The following is a 13,140-nucleotide window of genomic DNA, read 5'->3' on the forward strand; positions in this document are numbered from 1 at the left end:
GCTCGGTGGAAGGTCCGCTCATCATCAACGGAGAGTGTTTTTTCTAATTAATGTATACACTTGCACAGGCATTTAACACAATTTATTTTATTGTGATGTCACCGATTACGTCTCTAGCGGTTCATAATTCGTTGCTTTTGGGTTAGATCGTGGAGGTCTGATGTCAATTTTGTAGCTATAACCTTTCACTACCCGACAGCCAATCAAATGAGGTTGTCATGTGGGGAAATGTGCCACTCGACTTGGCTTTGCAGCCAACTGGACTGTTGACAACCAAGCAAAACGATGACAATTTTGTTACTTGAATTTGAGAGATCACTGAATACCCACACGGTGCAACCCAAAAGAAACAGATGTAATCACATCGGTCGCATAAGCTTTAAGTGTTCAATAAATAATTACATCTCTTCAAATATGTAAAAAACATTTTTACAAATTCACTTCACAGGATTCTATTAACTTTTTATGTTTATCAGGTAAGGCCCCACTGAGCTATGGAGCTCTTTTTCAGAAATGATAGCTCAACGAAGTGGCTTATCATCGTGTGGAAATGCATAGCGGATAATTACTCTCTAAACGCGTGGTGATGTTGATTCTAAATGTGGTGGGAAAAAGCGGAGGACCTGGAGAAAAATCCACGTGACCACGGGGAGAGAGAATTCAAACTCCAAATATACAGGTGTCAGGGTCATGATCGAACCAACGAACTCCTATAAAGCGGGCGAGGTAGTTAACATCTCGCCAACGTGGCCAGGTTCGGCAAATGTGTTCAATGGAATGCTCGAGTTTCAGAGCTACACAAACGAATGCATGGTGTTTGGATGTATGTTCAACTTCTTTCGCACCTTACGTAGCCAACTGTGCTAATCGGAGGTGTGGGGGAAGGGCAACATTAAACTCCAAACAGAGTTCAACGGAAATTCCGACGACTGCCGCATTTGCACGGCCCAGTGGGAGTCGAACCGCCCTTGGTTCATGAATTGAGCAACGAGGTTCGGTTCGAAGAGCATCGCGCCGAGCCGGTACAACACCGGGAGGGAGCCAGGGTGGGCAGGCGACAGCGCTCTGGCGGATTTCCCCGCTTGCGTGCGACGCCTGTGGCCGGAACACGTGGATCGCAGATCCGAAGCGCCGTCGACGAGATCCGCCGTGTCGACGGCTCAGCCCCTCTGCTCCCCCCCCCCTCCATAACGGCCACGTCTCAGCTGCAGCTGCCGGTAACTCAGCCGCGTCCCAGCTACAGCTGCCGGTAGCTGGCTATGACCTGCTCCAGCAGGGTGAAGCTGTCGAGGAAGTCCTCCTCCGACACGCCGTGGTGCGTGTACTGGTGGACGTACGCCCTGCAAAGATGGTTCACATTGTTAAACGCACTTCACGACAATTACCACACAAACACGGGTATTTATGTTTGTTTGTTTGTACGTATGTTGAACGGTGCTGATCAGGGGTGCGGGGGAAGGACAACAAACTAAACAAAAAGGTGTTCTAAAGAAATTAGTTCTCAAGGGAGTATGGGACGCCTCGTCAAGACGCGTGCGGGTGACGCGTGCGGGTGACGCGTGCGGTTGACGCGTGCGGGTGACGCGTGCGGGTGACGCGTGCGGGTGACGCGTGCGGGTGACGCGTGCGGGTGACGCGTGCGGGTGACGCGTGCGGGTGACGCGTGTGGGTGACGCGTGTGGGAGACGCGCGCCGCCGTGCCTTACACGCGTACGGCACGCGTGTCCCCGAGAGCCAGACACAGATGCCGTCTTGTGAGGCCAGGGCAGACCGGCCTCGATTCTGGCTCCGCAAAACGGCAACAGAAAACGCCGCTAGGATGTGCGAGCGGAAATTCGGTACGGTTGCTTTTGCCGTTGCGGCCAGGAAGCCGATGCGGTTTACCTGGACACGAACATGCGCCAGGCCTTGGAGACGGCGTGCTCGACGGGGGAGATCACGGCCGTGTCGTTGGCGAGCAGCGTGGCCGACTTGCCGTAGCCGGTGGGCGCGCGCCGCTCGCTCCACACCGTCAACGCCGCCTCAGGTGGCACCCAGCGGCACAGCGAGCCGCCTGCCGCCAGCTCGCCTAGCGCCACGCAGCGCCGGCAGAATCGCAAATGTGTGTTTGTACTGCAGGAGGAATCCGATGAGCTGTAAAGCTCTTTTTCACAGGTGTCCAGTAGGCGCAGGTCAGAACGTTACAACAACAATCAGTACAGAACACGATAGGGGTGCGAAGTATAAGACAGATAAACGAGTTGTGTGTGTGTGTATACTTCATTACAAAGAACTAGCGTATAGCCTTAAAAGATTGTTGGGGCAAGTGCTGTTCGCGAGTAGAACCTATGAAGGCCGACACGGCACACGAGGGGGTGGGTGGCCAACATCACGCCTGGCCACGATGTTTACATAACCGCACAAGGTACTCATTTGAGGCTGAGTCGACCTAGGGGAGGCCCAGGACCAGTTGAGATAATCGTCACTGGTGTTGGCCGTGAGTGGGAATCGAACTCGGGTCGCCCGGTTCGTAGCACAGCGTGATAATCGCTACCACTACCGCTCCCTAATGTACACACACACAAACACACTTGTATATGACACCTATATACAGATAGTTCCCGAGTTACGATGCTCCGACTTACGATATTTCGATCTTACGATACGACAAAATTGTTAAATATTTAAAATTTCGCGCGGCAGGCAAACGCAGCAGCGTATGAGGTACGATACTGTACGTTGGGACGCTGCCGGGATGTTACGCATCTCCCGCCTTGTGTGAAGTTGCAGTTCATATAGGTAGGCTAAGAATTTACCTTGTTTTTTTTACTTTATATTTTACTGTGCAATACAGTATTGTAATTAATAAACACATACAGTATGAAGTTTATACAGTACGGTACTGTAAATTGCTCTGTTTTGCTAAATTATCACCATTCTTTAAGACTCCTGGGTAGGCTAGGCCATCTTCGACTATTTTTGACTTACGATGAGGTCGTCGTAACGCATCTCCATCGTAAGTAGAGGACTACCTGTACACGTTGCTTTGTGGAGACAGGGCTCAGCACGGCTCGGGACAGGCCCAGCATGGCTGGGGCCACAGTACGGCACTGGGCCCAAGTACAGATCCTCGTGGAAACGCAGTGGACGTTGGGAGAGGTTTTGTTAAATGCCTGTACGTACGGGACCGTGTACGTACGGGACCGTGTACGTACGGGACCGTGTACGTACGGGACCGTGTACGAGCTCTCCAGGGAAGACGCTGCAGTGGTGGTTAACAAGCGAAGTTCGTGGGGTGGTTTGCGGCCGTGTGTTGCACGGCTCGCCAGCATGTGCCAGAACAACAACAAACTCCACACACTTGTCATCAACACTGTGGCCTTAGAGGTACAAACGCAATAGAAATCGCCGGCGGCGTGACGTTTTAGGAATCGGCCCTATTTCATGTAAGCACGTCAACAGAGAGGCCAGAGACAAAGCGTTAACGGGGGTTGGAGACAGCGTGTAACAACACCACGGGGCATGATGTTAATTAAATGTAATGAACTTTTTCTGATGAGCAGTGGCTCAATGGGCACACGAATAGTTGAGTATCACAGTAGCTCTTGAGCAACAGACAAACCCTTCTGTAACCGAGCACCAAAAGAACTCACCAAGCGGCGCAGAGTGAGCATCTGGCCCTCTCAGCACCAGCAGACGGGCAAGAGAGGTCGGCGGTGGGGCAGGGCCTGCAACGCAGCAGAGGACTCGGTGAGTCAACTACAAAGATCACCCATATAACCTTTAATAGGCTTGTAGGGACAAGTGCTGTTAGCGAGCACCTATGAAGGCTGGCACGGCACATGAAGGGGCGGGTGGCCAGCACCACGCCCGGCACACGTAGCACCAGGTACTCATTTGAGGCTGTGTCGATCTAGGGGAGGCCCATGACCTGTCCAGATAATCGTCACTGGTGGTGTTGGCCGTGAGCGGAAATCGAACTCGGGTCGTCCGGGTTCGTGCGCGTTACGTACACGCGCCTACACGCACGCGCCTACACGCAGGCGGAGTTGAGACTTTACTCTGGGTCTCTCTGTGCAGCTCCGAGAGAAGGCCCTTCCAATCGTAGCGCGTGAAGTCGCGCGAGGACTCGGGCAGCTGGGGAACCGCGTGCAGGGACAGCAGCTTCAGCTCCGGGTGCGGCACCAACGCCTGCAGCAGCTCGCCTGAGAGACACGAAAGACAAAGATGCGCCGTGTAGCCTCTGACAGGCTGTTGGGGCATGTCCCGGCCACCTCTGTCTCCCCAGTGCTGATCGCACCAGGTACTCCGTTTGAGGCAGAGTTGACCCAGGAAAGGCTCAGGACCGGTTCAGATAATCGTCACTGTTATTGGTCACGAGCGGGAATCGAACTCGCGTCGCCAGGTCCGTAGCTCAACACACTGACCGCTAACGCTGCAGCTCCACCAATGGTACAAATGATAACCGCAGAGGGCGACACAAAAGAGGGAAGACATGACAGGCACCCGAACACGCAACCTCCGTGCGTCCGCAAATGTATGTATGTTGAACTTCTTTGGCAGCGTACCAAGGTGCGGGAAAATCGGAGATGCGGGTGCCTGTAACCTGGCTGAAGTAAAGCCCTGGGCTCCACCACGCCGCTCGCAACAAATCGCACGCACACAAGCACTCACGTACGCACTCACACACTCGCGCAATCACTCACTCAATCACACATTCACTCACGCACGCATTCACTCACGCACGCATTCACTCACGCACTCATGCACGCATTCACTCACACACTCGCGCAATCACTCACTCAATCACGCATTCACTCACTTGCGCAATCACTCACTCAATCACGCATTCACTCACTCATTCACTCACTCACTCACGCATTCACTCACTCATGCACTCACTCACTCACGCACGCTTCGCCTGATTCGCCTGCGTCGCCCTCCTCCCTGCGTCCTGCCTCACCGAGCTGGTCGTGGAGGTAGGCGCCGGCCGCGGGCCCACCGGCGGGAGGGCCCCGGCGGACGCGTGCGGGCAGCAGGGCACCCGCCAGCTGAGCGGCCACCACCGCGTTGAGGTGCGAGAAGGAGACGGCCGGCCGGTGCAGGAGCTGTGCGCAGACGCGGTGCGTGCGGTCGTTCTGCTGCACGAGCAGCGCGTCCGAGCAGCCGTGCAGGTGGGCCAGAGTCAGCACCGCGTTGTAGTTCTGCACAATCACCTGTCGGGGGCGGGGGGAGGGGGGGAGAGGGAGGAGGTGAAGAGGTCAAGAAGCAGTCTGACGAACGCTTGCTCAGGCCACTCCTGGCACAAGTTTTAAGTTTCAAGTTCATGTATTAGGTATAGCCCTGTGAGCCATTCGGCTCTTGAATCGGGTGCAACCGCAACAAACAAAAAACAAAAACATGAACAAAAAAACATCTTAAAGTGAATATGTGACTGAGTGCAAACAGAAAATCCAAGAAAAGACGGCAACATATTGCAGAAAAAACACCGTACACCAACGCTGTGTGCAAAAATCCCAGTGGGATGCAAGTGAAACAACAATAACAAGACAACTTAGATTAAGGCCATCAGTCTAACTCTGTACTACATTTATATTTCACCGTAGTGAAATATAAATGTAAAGAGTACACTTTTTTAATTCTAGATTTGAAGCTTTCGTGACTGCAAGTATTCATATTCTTAGGTTTTTTCGGTAAAGTCACGTAGGTAAAAAATTAAAATTAATAAAAGTTAAATAAAAATAAAATAAAAATCACGACGTTTCGGAGGCAACACAAGCTTCCGTATTGGCTAAACCAATACACTTTTCGAAATCACCAAAATAAAGCCATGAAAGCAATGAAACAGTGATCACAAGGAGGTGCGGTGGGGGGGGGGGGGGCAACAATAAACAGGCAGCTGTGGCCACGCTGTGCGCCGCGGCCCGACCTCCCCGGTGCTGTACGGCCAGGTGAGGTGGTTGAGGAGGCCGGCCTTGGGGTAGGCGTCGCGCAGCCGAATGCACAGCCTCGTGCCCAGGCCCGAGCCCGTGCCGCCCGCGACGCTCATCATCGCCAGGAAGCCCGAGAGGCGGTCACAGCGCTCCACCTGCGCCCGCACGCTCTCCATTGCCTCCGACAGGCAGTGCTCGCCCGGCCCTGCAAAGCTGCACACAATGCAGACAACAGTGTGTGTGTTTGTTTACACAGCAAACCCTTGTGCATCGGTGGGGAGGAAGGGGGGGGGATTGTGTTCTTGAGAATACCCCCCATCGGCAAATACGCAATACGCAATCTGAAATGGGTTCAGTTCACGGTTTGTAATATGACATCCCCCTCCTTTTGTTACACGTTACCCTACGTCAAGCCAAACGCCAAACAGGAAGTGATTTGAATATAAAATGTTATTAATACTTTCTCGTGTTAAATATAACTTGTACGGTAAATGTATCGAATGAAAATAATAATAATGTAACATATCCGTGTACAGTACATAAATTCCTGCTATCCCAATAGAAGTCCCATGATGAGTGAGAAGCAGCGAATCATTAAACCGGTGTGGTGTAGATAGACTTAATTATTTTTGTCACAAGCACGGTCAATCCGCATTTAGGACGCTCTGCTGATGGACAATCGAGTGGTCAACTGTGTAGGTGATTGAGCATTAGACGCACAACGGGAAGGACACACACAATGCGACAACATTCACCTAAGACACCGGCTTGGAACTCGACGCGACCTACAGCGCTGCCACCATCCGAGTAGATGCAACGGCCTCCGTCGACATTCTGATAATGACGATAATGATGATGATGAAGCGTGTAAAACAGGGCCACCATCTCACTCACCCGTACGCCCAGTTGTTGGCGGAGCCGCTGGTCCGGCAAACGGCTGCCCCGTCGGCGTAGCGCCACTCTCCCGAACGTGCCGCCATGGCCACGCTGCGTGCCACCACCTTCCTCTCCATGTCCACCAGCACGGCCCGTGCCTCGGGGAGTCCTGCGAGTGGCAGGACGCCCCACTTCGCTTCAAAAACATCAACTGTTAACGCAGTCAATTGCTAAACTAAAAACTATTTTTTATATTTTAACAGGTAAGTGACCTGGCCACAGATGATAGTTCAACAAAGTGGCGTCTCATCATGTGGACATTTATAGCAGCCAAATAATCTAAACGTGTGATGTTGATTCTAAATGTGGAGGGAAAAACAACGGAGGACCTGGAGAAAAGTTGATGCGACCACAGGGAGACGGAGAGAGAGAGACACGCAAGCTCCAAATATACAACAGGCATCGTCAGGGTCGGCATGGAACCCACGACCTCCTTCATACCAGGCGAGGTAGTTAACATCTCCTAGCCACCGTGATGATGATGAGAGAGAGACACGCAAACTCCAAATATACAACAGGCATCGTCAGGGTCGGGATGGAACCCACGACCTCCTTCATACCAGGCGAAGTAGTTAACATCTCCTAGCCACCGTGGCGAGATGTATCCAGACCAACTCTTTAAAAAACTGGGGCCCACGACCCAGGGGGGGGAGGGAAGGTGTCAAGCTCCCAAGGGACTGGGTACCGGATCCGGCTGGGCTGTGGAAGTATCGCTCCAACGCCGCCTCCCGGTAGCACGCATCGTCGTTTCTCGGCGGCCCCGGAGCGGGGCGCACGTCATGAATCAGTGCATCGAACCACGTGCTGCCCAGCTGGTTCCCGCACTGGCCCAGCTGTAGGGCGACCACCGACATTGGCCCTCTTGAGGTTGCGGGGCCAGAGGCAGCCCTGAGAAATTTGCAGGCTGATATGTGGATCCGCCGCACCTAGGGGCAGGGGGATGAGGAAAAGGGAAGCGAGAGTGACGTGGAAATGCAAGAGGACGCACAGATTGATAGAATGGTGGCGGGGAGATGTTAACTACCTCGCCTGATATACAGGAGGTCGTGGGTTCGATACCGACCCTGACCCCTGATAATTTTGAGTTTGCGTGTTCTCTCCGTGGATGCTTAAGCTGCATCCAATTCATCTAAAAAGAGACATAGGAATAGGAATTATTTGACAGCCTCAAGGAATCGTTAACACAATCTCCATTCGTGTCAATGGCGATTGCTGCATCTGCATTCAAACGAATTGGATTCTAGCGATGATCCCACGATCGTCACAATATGGCATACTAACCCTGGTAACAGTAACTCGGCAATGTCTCCTTCACATACGTCCATAAAAAATGTCAATGTAATTTTACAAACCTTAAATCTGCGACAATGCACTGAGTGCATAATTGCAGCAGCGTTACTTTGAGGACTCCTCTTTGCCGCGATTTGTGTTTCGCGGATAAGTGGAGTCACGTGGCAGATAACCCCGCAGATTAATAGTATCCGCGATATTGGTCACCCATATCACCGCGGATAAGTGGAGTCCTATGATAGCGCTGACTGCCGACGAGCGAGTGCGAGTTGTGACGGGAACACATCTGGCTTGCCATGTGGTGCGAGTTTGACTCCCGAATCCAAACCCGTCAACCCATACGGTTTACTCCATATTCTTGTCCAGGGAAATTGAGTTTTCAGGTCCCTACGGAGTACGGCCGCTTCAATACGGACACATTTTTTTAGTTTTTGGTCTATTTGTTTGTGTTTCTCCCTTGCGATGGGACTTTGAAGGATGAAATGTTATATATATAAGGGCACGGGGTGACCAATAAAGTCTGAGCTGGTCTGTAATAAGGTAGGGCACTGATAAGGGGTTGACAGGTATGCGAATTAGTGTGGGGGTGGTGTATGCTTACAGAAGCCATGGCTCACTACCAAACGCTGTGTTCTTATTCACTGCGAGACCTGCGGGCCACTGGCGGCCCCTGGCGGCTTTTTAGTGCGGCCCCTGGTGGCCTTTAATGTGGTCCCTGGTGGCCTTTAGTGCGGCCCCTGGTGGCCTTTAGTGGGGCCTCTGGTGGCCTTTAGTGTGGCCCCTGGTGACCTTTAGTGGGGCCTCTGGTGGCCTTTAGTGTGGCCCCTGGTGACCTTTAGTGGGGCCTCTGGTGACCTTTAGTGGGGCCTCTGGTGGCCTTTAGTGTGGCCCCTGGTGACCTTTAGTGTGGCCCCTGGTGACCTTTAGTGTGGCCCCTGGTGACCTTTAGTGTGGCCCCTGGTGACCTTTAGTGGGGCCTCTGGTAGCCTTTAGTGTGGTCCCTGGTGGCCTTTAGTGTGGCCCCTGGTGGCCTTGAGTGCGACCCCTGGTGACCTTTAGTGCTGTCACCCCCCCACCCCGCTCCACCACAAGTTTCAAACGGAGTGGCGGCCCCCCTCACACCGACGATGTCTTCTTATCGACGACAGTCCCCCCCCCTCTCACCCCTGCACGTGAGTGAAAATCATCGATCGAAGCGATCACGATTTGGAGCGGTGGGGGGTGGTGAGGCAGTGGTCAGCTCAATAAACTTACGAAGCTTACGAAGCCGGCGAGACGGCGCCTTTGGAGTCTTTGGCCGCGGCTGTCGGGTCAGCGACGAGCGGCGTCCATCCGAGGAGCCGGTCACACCATGGGGGCGCGCGTGACCAGCGTGGTGAAGTATGGTCAAACGAGCCTCCGGCGTAAGGGCCCTGGCATTCAAAGTCGAATCGACAAAGTTTGCGCAGACAATGAATGAAAGCAAACACTGCCGCCTCGAGAACAACTTTCTCACAGAACTGCGCGTAAAACAAAAGTGTCATCGCGGTAAGAGACGCAACCACTGTTGCTATGCAGTACTGTAGTACAGTACTGCATAGCAACCAGCGCTGATGCTTGTGTGCAACGGTGCATTAGCGGCGGGTTTGCAATGCGCCTTTACGAGTCTCACCTGGTCGCTGTTTGCGAGATGCGCGACCCACACCCGACGCTGCCTCATCCAGCAGTGGAGTGACAAACGAAGGCACTGTACGCGTACAGTAGTTACCGCCACCTCAATTCAAAGCGCGCCACGACACGCCCCGCGCGTGACATGACGTCACTACGCAAGCGCGCCATAACCCCTCCGCGCGTGACATGACGTAATTACACAAGCGCGCCATGACCCCCCCCCGCTCGCGTAACATGATGTCACTACGCAAGCGCGCCTTAACCCTCCCCCCGCCGCGGGTGACGTCACTACACAAGGTCTCCTTAGTGGTGATGTCACCGTTCTGGCAACGAGCAGGTGACGTCATCGTGTATAATGACGTCACTGCCCACTACTACTAAACCACTACTACTACACTACTACTACACTACCTCCACTACTACTACACTACTACTATACTACTGACGCGGTTGTTACCTGGGCTTGACCACCTCAATGTGAGATTGTAGTTGTTGGCGTCTCTGCATCTACATCAGCAGCCGTAAGAAAAAAGAAGTCTATAAATTCGGAATTTCAGAGTTGACCTCTCTCTCCCAACACCAACATTCCTTTTTGCCCAGTGTGTGAAGAATTCGAGTGAAGCTGCATGGGCAGCATCGCTTCCAGAACTCGCCACGTGGGGGCAGTAACGCGCTCTCTCTTCGGAGGTCTCCGAAAATCGTTCATCTCAGATACTTCTAACTGCTCAAGCCGAGCTAAAGATGCCCTCTGATAAGTTGAATTGGCCTTTGTACTGTTAATAAAACTAGTTCGAATGTACAACGTGCCCTTAAGCCATATTTATTAGGGCGCCTTTTGGAAAGGCTGTGTCTCTGGTGGAGGCCAATCCGTTTCAAAGACAACGCGTAAATTATTATCAGTGCCATGTGTTTGTTCGCATGTTCAACACAAGTACCGTGGTTAATGCGGACCATCATTCCTTGCAAAAGGTTTATGTTTGGTGTTCAAACATCTTCACACCTATGTTATTGCTAGAAAGGGTAATAAAGCGATTCTTATTTTTCATACATTAATCTCACGCAGATTTCCAGTGTATCATCTTATCTAAATTTAGACAGAGAATTAACTATGTGTACAGCAGAGTAGTGTGACGATGAGATGAGTTTATGATGGCAGTGCGTGATGAATATGATGATGTTTGAATTGAACGATGATGAGCGTGACAATGAGTGGTCAATGATGAGTGAGTGTGATGAATGGCTATGCATGCGTGCATGTTGAACTTCTTTTGCACCATACGTAGCCCAACCGTGCTAATCGGAGGTGCGGGAAGTTTGTAAAGAGGGGGCGTATTCATAATAAAGTTGTTTTTGGGGTTCCATTGCGTAAATACAAATGTGTCGTTCACCCACCACCACCCGACACGGCCAATTAGTAAGGTTTGTCACAAGTCACAAACAAAACGCGCCAATTCAGCACACCGGTGTGCTGGAGAGTAATCCCCACAACATGTACAATTAGAGCCCTGTCCGACGTTTCGCTGGTAATTACAATGAGCTTCATCGGGCAATTTTTTTTGTGTCAAAATTGTGGCGGTGGGTGAACAACACGTTTATATTTACGCGATCTACCCCCCCCCCCAAAAAAAAACCTTTCTTACGAATTACATTGATCGCGAAAGCCCACGACGCGTTAAAGAGGGATGCAGTTAGTGATGGGGAAGGGAGGAGGAGGAGTTGGGGTGAGCAAGAGAAAATAAGTGAGAGGCTTAACGGGAAACACGAAAAATGTAGAGTGAGGCTGAATGTGTTGACATGCAGAGGAAGTTTGTTCCAGGTGTAACCTTGCCCCCCCCCACCACTCCCCCCCCCCGGTTTTGTCGTCACTTAACAGATAAAAAAAATATTGTTGCAAATTGGCGAGTTTTTGGCTCTGCGTAAGGTATATAAAGTGGGCTGCCTTCGCGTGAGGCTCCCAGAGGTGGACTTGGCATTGGTGACTGTGTTGTACTGATGAGTCCTAATATGGACGAAGCCGTCCACAGCTGTCTCGCTGCTGCTGCCTGTTGCTTCGTCGCATTTGCTCAATTTATTGACGGTGTCTTGAGGCTCGATGACGACACATGGCAGTTCTTCAGGAATTGCTGGCTTCGCTTATTGCTTCGGGCTGATGAGTGTTTCGCACGCAGAATGCGCATTTCGTTGTCGATGCGTCGAAAACCGATATGGCAGACCGCTGAGAAGCCTCGTCAGTGCCTCGCCACCCTTCGATTGGCGCTGCAACAGTTACTGCTCCTGTGAACTTCCTTCATTTATTCCGACACTCGCATAGAGGACTATCTGCACCGGACACGCAGCAGGTCAAAATCACTGCTGCTCAACTTTATATTTCCCTGCGACCGTCTCTTTCTCCACATGCACACACACGTTATTCTATTCAAGAAACGTAATGACTCACATCTGTTGCACCTTCACTCGGAATGTTTGTTGCTGGGCATTCGGGCCTGTGTTCATCAACCATGATTTTTAAAAAATTGTGTAGTGCTCACTTGGATGAACTGAAAAGTGCAGGAATGATCTGTGCGGCAGATGTTTTGGGTCCAGAATGTTTGTTTGTCTTGTATAAGAATCTGAGATTTAAAAAAAAATCCACTTTGCAATACGCGTTTTTTTACATACCAAGGTTCAGCCAAGTGGAGTTTATGCCAAATGTAAAATAGCTTCACTGAATTGTTTTCGCTGTTCATGCAAGCACGGCACAACATTCAAGCGTGCCTTTTGGGACTGTCTGGATATTCTCAAATGAATGGATGTGGTCCTGCATCACTTCAACGGTGCATGGAAAAATCGTGCTCCCATCGGTTCTGGAGCTAAACACTCTTGGGCATTAGCAAATGATTTAAGCATAAGTTTCAGTTCGAAATTTTATATGTACAGTGTGGCCCAAAAGTCAGGACACATAGGGTTATGATATTTCAACAAATCGCATCGGGTTACTTCATTTATGATAACAAATGTTCAAATTGACTACCATTAGCATTAATACATGGGTGCATTAGCTTAAATTTAGGACTTAAAACTATATATTACAGGTGTGATCTTTCAATAATCATAAAAAAAAACATGTTTGTCTCAATTCATTCACATAGTTCTTGGTCGGGTTTTGTAAACAACGGATTTGAGGTGTACCCACAGGAAGAAGAAACATATAAATAAAAAAAACTATTTTATTTTACCAGGTAAAGCTCCATGACACTATATAGTTCTTTGTCAGAAGCGACCTGGTTATTGCAAATGATAGCTCAACGAAGTGGCTTATCACGTGGACATCTATAGCAGCCAAATACCCTAAATGAATGTTAATAAATGTGGA

General features: G+C 51.0%; 1 protein-coding gene across 1 annotated transcript; it reads right to left on the reverse strand.

Annotated features, from left to right (window-relative positions):
• Positions 1-1,187: 1,187 nt before the first annotated feature.
• On the reverse strand, positions 1,188-9,661 carry TUBD1 (tubulin delta 1). Its single transcript, XM_078873960.1, is given in 11 exon segments — positions 1,188-1,340; positions 1,885-2,068; positions 3,633-3,707; positions 4,041-4,184; positions 4,943-5,195; positions 5,909-6,125; positions 6,807-6,957; positions 7,534-7,714; positions 7,716-7,774; positions 9,393-9,484; positions 9,486-9,661. Coding segments are annotated over 11 exon segments (1,635 nt in total). The 3' UTR covers positions 1,188-1,237.
• Positions 9,662-13,140: the final 3,479 nt, after the last annotated feature.

This window comes from Lampetra fluviatilis, chromosome 37, assembly GCF_964198595.1.
Source record: "Lampetra fluviatilis chromosome 37, kcLamFluv1.1, whole genome shotgun sequence".
NCBI classification, from domain to species: Eukaryota; Metazoa; Chordata; class Hyperoartia; order Petromyzontiformes; family Petromyzontidae; genus Lampetra; species Lampetra fluviatilis.